This window comes from Rousettus aegyptiacus, unplaced genomic scaffold, assembly GCF_014176215.1.
Source record: "Rousettus aegyptiacus isolate mRouAeg1 unplaced genomic scaffold, mRouAeg1.p scaffold_m13_p_6, whole genome shotgun sequence".
Classification (NCBI taxonomy): Eukaryota; Metazoa; Chordata; class Mammalia; order Chiroptera; family Pteropodidae; genus Rousettus; species Rousettus aegyptiacus.
In genome coordinates, this window is record NW_023416309.1 from 112,778,754 (window position 1) to 112,791,796 (window position 13,043).

The 13,043-nt window shown below is 58.1% G+C and overlaps 1 protein-coding gene and 1 pseudogene across 2 annotated transcripts in view; both read left to right on the forward strand.

Annotated features, from left to right (window-relative positions):
- TNRC6C (trinucleotide repeat containing adaptor 6C) overlaps positions 1–12,866 on the forward strand; it is a 71,786-nt gene extending 58,920 nt beyond the window's left edge. The window contains exons 15-22 of one of the 2 annotated variants that reach the window (XM_016143204.2): positions 696–863; positions 1,881–2,072; positions 2,535–2,678; positions 6,072–6,188; positions 7,904–8,098; positions 8,907–8,977; positions 9,516–9,655; positions 10,769–12,866. In XM_016143204.2, the coding sequence (XP_015998690.2) occupies positions 696–863; positions 1,881–2,072; positions 2,535–2,678; positions 6,072–6,188; positions 7,904–8,098; positions 8,907–8,977; positions 9,516–9,655; positions 10,769–11,129 (1,388 nt within the window). In that variant the 3' untranslated portion in view covers positions 11,130–12,866. The remainder of the gene's footprint in view (positions 1–695; positions 864–1,880; positions 2,073–2,534; positions 2,679–6,071; positions 6,189–7,903; positions 8,099–8,906; positions 8,978–9,515; positions 9,656–10,768) is intronic. The other variant, XM_036223050.1, reaches the window with a different exon arrangement.
- On the forward strand, positions 147–265 carry LOC118604507 (annotated as a pseudogene).
- Positions 12,867–13,043: the final 177 nt, after the last annotated feature.

The window sequence follows — 13,043 nt, forward strand, 5'->3', positions numbered from 1 at the left end:
AGAAGCCTCAGGACCATGCTTAGCCCTGACACAAGTAAAACGGGGAAAGTCGTTGGTCTTACTTAATCAGGACTATTTATTACCATTTTTGCTTTAATCCCAGAATAATATTTCTAGAAATATGTATTGTTAAAGAGACAAAAATTGTTGACGGCCACGCCACCCTGAACAAGCCCGATCCCGTCTGATTTCGGAAGCTAAGCAGGGTTGGGCCTGGTTAGTACTTGGATGGGAGACCACCTAGGAAGACCTGGTACGGTAGGCGTAAAAAGTAAATTTAAAAAATAAGGGGTTGTAAATTGACAAGGTCCTTGCAATCTGTGAGGTCAACCAAGAGTTGCCTTGCCTTAAAAAAAAATTCCCACGAGCATTAAACACTATAGTTAATGTGCTTGGCGGTGAATTAAGACTTAAGGTTGATTCTCTAGGGAGCTTTAGAAAGTGGTCATTTAGAGCAAGGGGCCCAGACCCAGTTAGAAACCTATTCGCACAGCAGGAGGTGCGCTGCAGCCGGGTGAACAAAGCTTCATCTGTGTTTGCAGCCGCTCCCCAGCGCCAGCATCACCGCCTCAGCTCCACCTCAGGTCACCGGGCCTTAGATTCTCAGAGGAGCACCGGTCCCTGCTGCCCCAAAAGTTGAGGACCGCCGCTTTAGAGGACGGGCGTGCGTGTCCTGATAGTGTTTTCGTTTTCAGCTGGACTGAATCCAAGCATGAATGTCAGCAGCATGGACATGACTGGCGGTTTGTCGGTGAAGGACCCGTCTCAGTCCCAGTCACGCCTCCCGCAGTGGACACACCCCAACCCGATGGATAACCTGCCCGGTGCTGCTTCTCCTCTCGACCAGAACCCCAGCAAGCATGGTACGTCGCGGCCGGACGCCTGGGCCCAGTCGCCAGCCCTCTGCCCGTGGCCCTCCGGCTGTGTGGCGTCCCGCAGCTCTCTTCTAAGAACTCAGCACTGAAAGCTGAACAAAAAATATTCCGTTCTATTCCGGAGGACACAGGATCCCGGCTAGTCAGTCTTCAGATCTGTGAAAACCTCGACTCCCAGATTTTAGCTCCAAGCCCAGAAGAAACCGAAAATGCCCAGAGCAGCAAAAAACATACATAGGTCATACATAGCCTGCACACTTTTTATTTATATCTGCAACAAAAAATTTGAGTCTACTGAAAGGAGATTTTTTTTTTTCTTCAGTGAAATGGTAAAACGTAGTAGGAAACCAAATACTTGGGGGAAGAAGCAAATGCGGGTAGTCATGGCGCAATCTCGCTGTGAAGCATCAGATTCAGCTCCGAATCTCCTGGTAGTAGAGACAGCAGAGGAAATTTGATAGGGTATGTCATTCTTGATATAAAGCATTCTGAAAGGGAAAGAAAGAGAGGCTTTCTGATGGCCAGTTCTGCACGAAAATCGTCACGTGCGGTCTGGGCACGTCCCTGGGCGCAGGAGGGCGCCGTGGCCCGAGGCGCGTCGCGCTGGTCTCTGTAAGGTTAGGACAGCGCGGCACGTTCACACGCCCCGTTTGTCTGTCCGTAGTGAGGGCAGCAGGCCGGAGGGGGGCAGGACGGGGGGGCCAGCAGACCCAGCAGCTCACCACATACTCGGGTCGTCCCCAGAAAGGTCCGCCGGGCCAGCTTCCCGTGCCGGGCGGGGGTGGGCACTGCATCAAGATTTCCGATGTGTCGCACGAAAACGGCTCTGAGGGTTTCAGTCTTTCCGGGACGACGTCTGCTGAAACGGCCACGCGTTCTCAGGGCAGGCGGGACAGGCGGGGCCTGACGGTTCGCGGACCTCTGACAGGGGCGAGGCCTGGCGCTCGGCAGCGAGGACCCCGGGCCCTTGGTCACCCCGCTCTTTGTTCCCTGCTGCCCCCGCAGGTGCTATCCCTGGAGGTCTGAGCATCGGGCCTCCAGCCAAGTCCTCCATCGACGACTCCTATGGCCGGTACGATTTAATCCAGAACAGTGAGTCACCAGCCAGCCCTCCGGTAGCTGTTCCCCATAGCTGGTCACGTGCCAAATCTGACAGTGATAAAATCTCAAATGGCTCCAGCATCAACTGGCCCCCAGGTAAGAGCGGGCGACCTGCTGTGCAGCAGCAGATCTGAGTGGGCGCCGAGCCGCAGCAGAGCGGTTCAGCCCCGGGGAGCCAGGCGGTGCTGGCCCACGGCTCCGGCCGCCTCTCCGGAAGCCCGTTCGTCAGGCCGGCTTTGGGCGTGGTCGGCGTGTGCTTCTCTGTAGCCCCTCGGTTCAGTAAAAGGAGCCGGAGGGGAACAGCGAGGACAAGGGGGGGGCCGTACGTTCCGTCCGGTCAGGTTTCGGGCTCTGTCACCCATGCGAACACTGTCCCCATGTGGCAGCTGCAGCACCTGGTTCTAGTTTCTCCGAAAGATTGGTGATTCACTGAGAGGGTCTAGCGTGTGCTGCTGGTTTGCTCAGCACATTATAAAAATCTCCGCAAATTATCATGAAGCGACGTGAAGGTAGTCTGGTGCTCATGTCTTGATTTTTGTTTTGTTTGGAATTTTCCAGAATTCCATCCTGGAGTCCCCTGGAAAGGACTTCAGAATATAGATCCTGAGAATGACCCCGATGTCACTCCTGGAAGTGTCCCCACTGGGCCCACCATCAACACCACCATACAGGATGTGAACCGCTACCTCCTCAAGAGCGGAGGTGAGGGGGGCCCGCGCCTCGGGGGTGGCAGTCCAGGCCCTGAGGCAGGCGTGGCGGACACGTTGGGTGGGCGGCCTCTCCAGCCATCTGACGCAGCACGAGGAAAGGTCAGGTGGTGCTCGTGGTGAAAACGGAGGTCGATTCGGGCTAAGTGCTCCTGTCAGAGTTGTTGACGTCGTGTTTTATAAGCGCTGTGTCGCCAAATCCCAATATTAACCATCAAGCTTTTTAATGAAAAGTTTCCACTGGAACGCTCCGTAAACTAAAGATGAGCTAGCAGCCCTTTACTCATCCACCTCAGTCTGTGCTTCCTGACCACAAAAAAATCTGGTAAAGACAAAAAAAAATCCTTCCCCAGGACTTCTTTCCTGGCACAACCTCATGGTGCTAAGTTTTGGCACGCCCGGTGGGAGGCTTCAGGACCCGGCAGAAGGGAGCGATCAGCTGAGCTGAGAAGCCACAGAACCTAAATACCGATTTCAGATGCAGCATTGAGAAGGGCCTAGGCCGCTCTCCCTTTAGGCACGCAGATGAAGATGTTTTGTAAGTGCTGTTGCTGATAAAGTTTTATCGCCAGCATCCTAACAACGAGAAAGCATAGCCAGGTTACCACATGCTCGGATGGTTCCCGAATGTTAATTACGTTTCCCCCTTCAGAGACGGCCGCAGGGGAAGCGTTTCTGTTTGGTGGTTCTTCAGAGGGCGGGATCCTGAGCGTGCGTGGGGCTCCGGGGATTGGGGGGGCGGGGGGGGCTAACTCAAGCCCAGATCACGCTTCCCGTCGAGTGCTATGCCGTCCTCGCGTTTCTGCGCAGCCGCTTCTTAGAGCGGGGCCGTCGCGGGTGTCCCCGCCGCCAGGGACACGGACCTGGGGGAAGCAGGGCCCGTGCGAGCGGGCGGGGGGGCGGGGGCGGCACAGGCCGTCGGAAGGGGGCCCCAGCCCCCCGCTGGCCACCCGGCCTGTGGCAGCGCCCCCTGCGCGCGGAGCGCCGTGGAGGGGCGTGAGCGGCCGTGCTGATCCGGGCAGTAGACGGCGCGGCCGAGGCTCGCGGTTGCTCGCTGTAGCTTCCTGTGGGAGGGGGTCCAGCGACCCCTCGGTCTCCGGGACTGGGGGCTGCGCCTTAGCACCAGGGCGCCAGGACGTGACAGGCGGCCTGGAGAAGCAGGTGAATTCTGGAGGCGGCGCTAAGCCGCTGTGCGCCGTCCCGCAGGGCACCCGGGAGGAGGAGAGAGGCGGGCGCCGCAGCTCCAGGGTGACAAAGCCACCGCCCCCCCGACCCCCCCAGTGGCTTGGAGCATCGCGTGGCTCTTACGTGGCGTCCGGACGTCCGGGGCTTGACGGTTTAGGGGCGCCTGGCGTGTTACTGGGAGAGGGGGGCATAACGAGTATAGCTGGACATACACGTCATCTACCAGGAGCGCCACCGCCACAGGGCAGGAGGAAACGCGGGCCAGACCTCGCAGACCGCCCTCTCCCCACACGCCGGGAGCGCCCCGCCGTCCCTCTGGCCGACCGAGCTCGGGGACCACGCCACGAAAGGCCGTCGTATTTGTGCGTGACCAGCCTGATCTAAAGCACAGAGGAAAAAAAATTAAAATACGTGCACTATAAGAAAAACAGTGAGAAGTAGCCACCAAATTCTTGATATTGCTTTATTTTACATATTTTCATAATGGAATTTTTGGGGGGTTTTTTAATTTGCATTTTTTTGTTCATCGCCATTAGCAGTAAGTTCTGATTTGGTATTAAAAATTTACATTAGCCCAATATTATACGTGTTTCGATGTGACGTGTAGTTTTAACCCTTAGGAAGTGGCCGTTCCCCAGAATCGTGAAATGCAGTCACGCCATTTCATGACACAGCGATACTAACACTTCATCGAGAAAGGCAAATTGCCTGTAATTTTATGAGACAGACTCCATTATTAAAGCTAAGAATTTCAGGACGTGGTTCCATAGCGTAGCGGTTAGTGCGTCTGCTTTACACGCAGAAGGTCCTGGGTTCGTGCCCCAGTGGAGCCACAGTCCATGGTCTACGGCCAAGCCCAATGTCTGATCTCGGAAGCTAAGCAGAGTCGGGCCTGGTTAGTACTTGGATGGGAGACCACCAAGGAAGACCAGGTGCTGTAGGCGTAATAAATAAATAAATTCATAAATACTTATATACATACTGAAAATTTCAGAACTAGAACACTTAACATCTCCCCTATCATCAATTATAAAAGAAATACCACGCGGGGTTAAAGACTCTAATCAATCTCGGGATCTTGGGTTGATCGCACATTGTTGGTAAATGGAAAAGGAGGGTTTAGGAAGCTCAGGGTCTCGTAGAGCTGACGGCTGTCGAAGGTGAAGACCTGCTGGTCGCCGATCAGTCTGACCGCCCGTCAGCTCCAGCGCCCTCGTCCTGAGGAGGCCGGTTACGGCAGGGCGGCCGTGAGCGCTGTGCCGGCCCCGTGGTCTCTGTGAGGGCCGTGCCCGCCCAGGTGGGCCGTGCACCGCCCGGGAGGGGGCCTGCGTCAGGGTCCGTGTCTATTGCGATCGTGGTGGGAGACGTGCCAGCCAGACTGTCCCGTGGCACGTCCCCGCCCCCGCCATACCCTGGTGGGGTGACTTTCCGAGTCAGAGGGCTCCGATTCCATGCCGCCCTCGCCCGGAGCCGCACCGCTGCTCCGCCCGCTCTGCCCCGGCCCCCAGCTCCCCTCGGGGGCTGCGGGGGACGGTGACCTGGACACACCAGACCCAGGGAGCTCAGCTTTCTGGAGCAGCAGGGTGTCTCGAGGGGCCTGCACGCCCTCAGCCGCCCTCCCAGGTGCAGGGACAAGGCTGTGCCAAGCACGGCGTTCACAGTCACTGACACTGGCTTCTCGTCAGGTGGGAGCGAATGGGAGGCCTGTCTCCTATGGCAAAATTTACAACAACAAGCATGGAGTGTGGTTTTCCTTCGTGCTTTGATTCTGGGGATGTTGTTTGAGGCATGAAAACATGGCAACCGCCCTGTGTCCGTGTTTCTGTCTTACTGGAAGGGCAGAGCAGTGCGACCCTTTAAAACTCTGACTCGGCATTCTAAACTTCCGGTGACGATTCGCTTGTCTCGTGCCTCGAACCCCTGTCTCGGAGGCGTCGGTGCCGATTCCCGGTCTTTGCCGCCTCGGCCGTCAGGAAGGTCCCAGGCCTGCGAGAGGCGCGGGGACCCGGAGTGGGAGGCCCGCCCGCGTCTTCGTTCCCTCGCCGTGATCTTGACCCCGTCATGCTGTCACTTGCAGCCGCCTGCCAGACGTCAGCCGCGTAGGAGGAGGCTGGCTCGGCTGTCAGAACCCTCGCGCCCAGTCAGAGGGGCCGGCCCCCCGCGCCTGCGCGCCCCCTTCTTAGTGCCGTGTTTGGTCCTGCAGGGTCCTCCCCACCGTCATCTCAGAGTGCCGCGCTGCCTTCCCCGCGTGCCTGGCCGCTCAGTGCCTCCGGCTACAGTCGCTCGTTCAGCAGCATTGCGCCCGCGCCTAGCGCTGCAGGTATGCACCTGGCCCCGTGGCTTGCAGGTAGCCTTTTCTTTCTTTCCCCAAACAAATCCGACAGGCCTGGCCTTTGCCGGTGCCCTGTGTACGCCGTCCCTGGGCCGGGAGGCCATGTGCCCTGAGAGTGGGCCCGGGCCTTGCCGGGGCAGCTGAGGGGCCCGGGCACAGCGCTGCCTCTGCGTGGAGCGGGGGTGTGACATCTCGCTGCTCGGCAGAAGGAGCACGTGCTCACGTGGTCACGGAAACTGCCGCTGCCCCGCTGTGTCTGCTTTCCTCCCTGCCCCGGGGCCGCGGGACGGGCGGTCGGCGTTCGAAGTCACGGAGGCGGCAGCTGCTTGGGACTTGCTTTTGCGCTCGTTTGCCGTCGGAGATGAAGGCGACGTGGTGAGCCCCATAGTTACCCCCAGCACCCCCGCGACCGCCTCCCGGTGCACGGGCGAATGCAGCGCCAGGTCCTTTCTCTGTTACGTGATGAGTCTTTCTCGTAAGAATTAGAAATTGTCGTGAAAACTTCGGAGGAATTGAGTCTGAAAATGATAAGACCGGATGTGCAGGAACCCAGACATGGAAAAAGTGTGGCTGGTTTGGCTAGGTAACGAGGAGGGTTTACTGTGTCCAGATTGCTTCAAATAAGTGTCCGCGTTCCATCGAATGTCATCCAGACTTCTTTGAAACCGGTGGAAGAACGCTGTAGGAATTCACGTAATCGCCGGTTCCTGGGGGGGAAGCAGTTTGGACGTGGTTCAGCACCTTAGCTTAAAGGGAGCGCGAGCACACGCCTCCGCGCGGCTTCTGCCCTGCTCACCTTTGCCTTCTGACTCCCACCGTGGGGTGTGCGTGAACCTCGAGCTCTGCCGCGGCCGTTCGGCCGAAGAGGAGGCGCCAGGCGAGGTCTCCCCTGCGTCTCAAGCAGGTTTTCGTGGCACTTTTGTTTTTCTGATCGGCGACACGTTTGCTCAGAGTAGCATTTGTCTCGAGGCCACAGTGGACTCCAGCGGCCAGCGCTGGAGAACTGCACTAGGGTTTGTGTTGGCCCGGCCACCGCCGTGCTGTCCGGGGAGCGCAGTGGCAGCGCCCACGGCCACCGGGGCGCCCTGCGCTCACGGCGCTCGCTGGGAGGCGGGCGTGCGGGCGTCCGGGTGTCTGCACCGCCCGGCCCTGGGCGCAGCGGGGGCCGGGCCGATGGTCGCCACCAGTTTCCTTTTTCTCCCAAAGATCCTTAAAACACGCTTCCCCACTCCGGCTGCACGCTGCCGGGCCGCTCAGTCTCAGTGTGGCGCGCAGGGCGCGTCTCAGCGGCACAAGATGCCGGGGCGGGGGGTGGGGGGCAGCAGGGGGTGTGGCTCTGGCAGGGCCTGATCCCCAGTTGGCCCAAAGGACGCGCGTGCACCTGTGCGAGGCTCCGGCCTTGATGAACGTGTCACATTGCAAACCGTGTCCTAGCAGGACGCGTCGATCGGTCAGTTCCAACATCAGACCGCAGTCGTGCCGTGTTCTAGCTGGCAGACTGTGTCTGGCACACGCAGCACAGCACGCGTCAGGAAGGCCAGCCAGACGGACCCCGAGCGCGGGCGGCTGGGCGGCGCGCCCCGCGGTGCTCTGCTTGCTGCTCCGTCTCCGCCGCGCCGTGGGCTGGTGCCGGGGACCACGTCGCGCGGTGCCCCCGGCGCTGCAGTGACCTTCCTTCCCTGTCCGTGTCTCTGCCCCTGCAGGTAAACTGTCAGACATGAAATCGACGTGGTCCTCGGGCCCCGCCTCCCACACGCAAGCCTCTCTGTCTCATGAGCTGTGGAAGGTGCCCAGAAACACTACTGCACCCACGAGGCCACCTCCAGGGCTAACCAATCCCAAGCCTTCCTCCACCTGGGGGGCCAGCCCCCTCGGCTGGACCAGCTCTTACTCCTCCGGTGAGCTTCGTGGGGAAGGGGTCGCTCCGTGCCGGCTCCGCTCGCCCTCCCGGGAGTGCCCCTGTCATTTCGTCCCGTAGCCCCTTCGCGAGGACCCCTGCCCCCACACACACACACCTGGACCCTGGGAGGGCTTAGAGGGGGACCAGCGCACCCTCAACTCTCAGGGCCTCACCTGGGCCCAGCACCAGCCCTGGGTGATCGAGCGCACACAGCAGCTTGCTCTGAGCCAGGCGGTCCCAGCGTCCCCCAGCACGAGGGCCACGCTGGGTCCCGGCAGAAGTCCCGTTCGGCCAGCGCAAGGGTCTCGATTCCACCTGGGCACGTGCTTCCCCACAGTGCATCACAGAGCAGACGGCGTCCCGGCCCAGAACCGAACGGCCCCCAGCGCGAGGCCACCCTCCCTCGCCACCCTCCCCAGCGGTGCCGCCCAGTGGCATCCAGCCGGGGCCCTCTGCCCACTGGGCAGGGACGAAAGACAGGCCCCGGGAATTCAAGAAAGTGAGGTTGAAACCAGCGCAGGGTCGGGGGGCAGCCCGCTCCGGCTGCTGAGGCGGCCGGCGCCTTGGTCTTGTCAGCAAGGCGTCTCGAGCTGAGCAGGGGCAGGCGGAGGAGGAGGCCCGTCCTCAGCCGCGGTGTCTGCGGGAGGGCCGCGCAGTCTTGGCTTCCCGAGCAAGATCAATAAAGACTCGGGGCTGAGGTGGTCCGGGCCCCGCCCCTGTGGGCAAGCCGGACACCGGCCGGAGCCCGGCCAGGGCGGCGCCTGCGCTCACAGTGCGCTGACCACCCTCCTCTCCGGCCCCTGCAGGTTCTGCTTGGAGCACCGACACCTCAGGAAGGACCAGCAGCTGGCTCGTTCTCCGCAACCTCACGCCCCAGGTGCCTTCTCGGGGGAGTCGCCGAGCCCCGGGGCTTGCCCGTGACCCCAGAGGGGCCCCGCCCAGCCCCAGAGCGCCCTCATTCCGGGCCCAGGGGTACAGGGCGGCAGGGAGCAGCCACACCCGGGGGTCTTTTAACCGTGTTCCAGTGACTTGTTTACTCTTTACTCTTTTGAGGCTTGAAAACGATGCCTTATAAAGAGAACTGCCCCCCCTTACCTGCACCCACTCACAGCAGTTCGGCCTGTGCTCCACCTTCCTGGGGTCATGGGCCGGGGCGCCAGGAGCCACAGGTGTGGGTCGCGCGCTCTGCCGAGGGGATCAGAACCTAAAGGGGTGTCCTCCTTCCAGTCGGCGGACTCACCAGATAGAGCAGATGTGGAAGGTTCGCGTCACGAAGTCGCGTGTATAAAGCCCCTTGAAGAGCAGGCGTCGTGCCCGCGTTCAGTGTCCCTGGCTGTCGCCCCCGTGTTCCGTGGAGACCGCGGCGGCAGAAGTCGCAGGACGCTCCTCACCGCCCCGTCTGCTTCCTCCCCCAGATCGACGGCTCCACCCTGCGGACGCTGTGCCTGCAGCACGGGCCTCTCGTCACCTTCCACCTGAACCTGACGCAGGGCAACGCCGTGGTCCGCTACAGCTCCAAGGAGGAGGCCGCCAAGGCCCAGAAGTCCCTGCACATGTGCGTCTCCGCGCCGGGGGCGCCAGGCGGGGGTGCCAGTCAGGAGCGCCGCAGGGCGCAGGCGTGGACTGGCTCGTGCCCGTGGGTGGGGTGTCGGCAGGGCCAGGGCCGGTCCCTTCCAAGGCCTCTCCCCTTGGCTCATGGACGGCCACCCTCCCCTGTCCCTACCTGGTCATCTCTCCATCTGAGTACGTTTGTGTCCCAGCTTCTTACCAAGACACCAGTCAAGGAGTAGGGTCCACCCTGGTGACCTCATTCTACCTTAATCACCTCTTTAAAGCCCCTCTCTCTAAGTACAGGCACTTTCAGAGTGTTGGAGGTTAGGGCTTCGGCGTGCGAATGTGCGGAGACACGGTGCAGCCTGTAACAGGTGTCTCGTGACGTGTCCCTGTCTGCTGCTGAGTGGCCGTGGCCATGCCCTCCCTAGGGAAAGCGCCCCCAGAATGCTGTTTCTGCGTCTGGCGAGACGATCGTACGATTTACGTCCTTCGTCCTGTTAACCTGCGCGGCGAACCGCCCTTGCATCCCAGGGGAAACCCCACTTGAACGTGGCATACGCTTGTACGAGCCTTTGAACGTGCTCTCGCATTTGGTGTGTGAATATTTTGCTGAGAATTTTTGCATCAATTTTTGCAATATTGGTCTGTAGTTTTCTTCTGGTATCCTTCTCTGCTTCAGTACCAGGGCGCTGCTGGCCTCATAGAACGAGTTTGGGAGTGTTCCCTCCTCTTCTTTTTTTTTTTTTTGGAAGAGTCTAGAAGGGTTGGTGTCGATGCTCTGTATGTTTGGTAGAAGTCACCAGTGGGACCACGTGGCCCTGGGCTTTTCTGTGTTGGGAGGGTTTCAATCACCCATTCGATCTCCTTACTCATTATTGGTCTGTTTAGATTTGCCGTCTCTTGATGATGCAGTCTTGGTGTGTTTCTAGGAACTTGTCCGTTCCTTCTAGGTTACCCAATTCACTGGCAGATAATTGTTCAGTAGCCTTAGGGATCCTCTGTGTGGCAGTTGTAGAGTCCTCGCGCTCTCGTTTTCGATGTAGCTAACAGTTTGTCCGTTTTGTTCACCTTTTTCAAAAGCCGGCTCTCAGTTTTCCATCGTTCTCTCCTGCAGGTGCGTTCTGGGAAACACCACCATCTTGGCCGAGTTCGCTGGCGAAGAAGAAGTGAACCGTTTCCTAGCGCAAGGCCAGGCGCTGCCGCCCACCTCCGGCTGGCAGTCCAGCTCGGGGGCCGGCCAGACGAGGCTGGGCGCCTCGGGCAGCTCCCACGGCCTGGCGCGGAGCGATGCCGGCCACTGGAGCGCCCCGTGCCTGGCGGGCAAAGGGAGCAGCGACCTGCTGTGGGGCGGGGTCCCCCAGTACTCGAGCAGCCTGTGGGGCCCGCCCAGCAGCGATGACGGCAGGGTGATCGGGAGCCCCACCCCGCTGAACACTCTGCTTCCCGGCGACCTCCTCAGCGGGGAGTCCATCTAGGACCGAGAGGACCCCGTGGGTGCCGCTGCCGTTAGCACCAGGAGGAGGAAGCCGACCCTTCCCCGTCCGGGCGTCGCCGAGGCCCCGCGTGCCCCGAGCCGCCCGGCCGCCCTCGCAAGTACCTCTGTCCAGTACTGAAGCCGAACCTGCGCCGCGGCCCTTGCGAACTGTTCAGGAGACAGTGCGGGCCGCGCTTGGTCAGTGTCACATGCGAATGACAGGACGTTTCTCATAGCTTTGTATTTCGTGTCGTCTTACGTTTGTATGGCGTGTTGTCGTTTCGGTTTTTTTAAGTATAAAAGCTGCTTAGAATAGTTCTATCATGAAGGGCACTTTTCAGATTGTGGGCTGGAAAGGGTTATTTTATCGAGGGGGTGGGGGGAGGACGGGAAAGCCTATTTAAAACGAGCCTGTGACGATTATGCACATTACCAGAGGCGGCGGGAGCGGGAGGGAGGGAGGCGCCACCGGGCGGGCGCGGCGCGGGGCGCTTGGGGCGCGGGCCGGGGTGGGCCCCGCGGCGGCGGCGGCGGCGGCGGCGGGCGGAGCGGAGGCTTGGCCGCGGCCCTTCCCGGTCCCCATGGATCCGCCTATGCACATTACCCTTGTCTCATTACTTTTTCATGTCATTTTTTTTTTTAATCCCAAAAAATATTTTTTAAAAGTTAAAAAAAAAAAAAGACATATCAAACATGCAAATACTTGAATCCAGCAGGCCAATAATGAAATGTGAACACTTTCTAAGTCTAATTCTACACTTCCAGGTTGTTATCAGTACGCAGAAACAGGCTCTAGGAAAAATTTCTGAGTTCACAGCCTATGTGTGCGCGTGTGTGTGCGCGTGCGTGTGTGTGTGCGCACTTCCCGTGTTCGTGTGTTAAGCGCGTGAGGGATTTAACTGTGGGTTTTCCCTTTTGTTCAGTATATGCTTTTTTTTTTTTTTTTTGGCGCATTGGTCAAACGTTTGTTATTATTAGCTTCTAACTTTGCACTGAGTGTCCCTGCCCTTCCTTTAGCTAATCCTACACATTAAAGAGAATTCATAGGACAGGGCCGGCGACAATTCATGTGTAAATGTTTACTCAAGGACTCTGTTATTGCGTTTAAAAATTACAGTGTATATCTCTGGAGAAATAATATGTATACCTACCTTTAGCGGCTTTTTATTGTGGACTAATGCAAGAAAATTATTACCAGAGTATTGCACCCTTTTTCCATTTGGAATATAAAGTTAAAGAGAAAAAAACTGTTGTCGAACTGTGGCCATAGATACTTGTAGCCAGTGGATGGCTCCGCGGGAGGAGCGGAGACAAGCACTTGGACGTGGGTTGTGACTGCTTTCGGCGGGGCCCGTGGTGAGGGCTCCCGCTTGTTTACAGACCTTTTTTTTCTCCTTCAGACTTTAAAATAAAAAAAGTTTTAAAAAAGGAATTTAAAAAAAAAAAAAAAAAAAACCTCCGTCGTAAAGAAACCTATTTTCAGAATGCAGATACGCTACTTCAGAGCTCTGGGATCGAACAGTGTTTCCCCCTCCGGCCATCGTCGCGGACTCTGCCGGTTGTCCCCCTTTGTCGAGGTGACGAGTCGTTGCGGTTACTGTCTTGCACATGGACGCGCTCTCAGGAAAGCCGCGTTCCCGAGGGGCAGCTCCACACCATTTCACGTATTTTGTAACCCAACTCCTAGCACTGAAGATGTTATTAAAAAACAAACGAAAAAAAAAAAATAAAGAAAAAAGAGGAAAAAAACACAAAGAAGAAAAATACCTAATCTCTAATGTGTAGCAGTTACATATTTACCAAATAATGGACTCAAAAGAAATAGATGTTTGAAGAGTGCTTTATATATTAAAAATTGCTTTATGTTTTAAAAAATGATCAATGTTTTGATTGTTTTGCAAGAAAGAAAGACAAT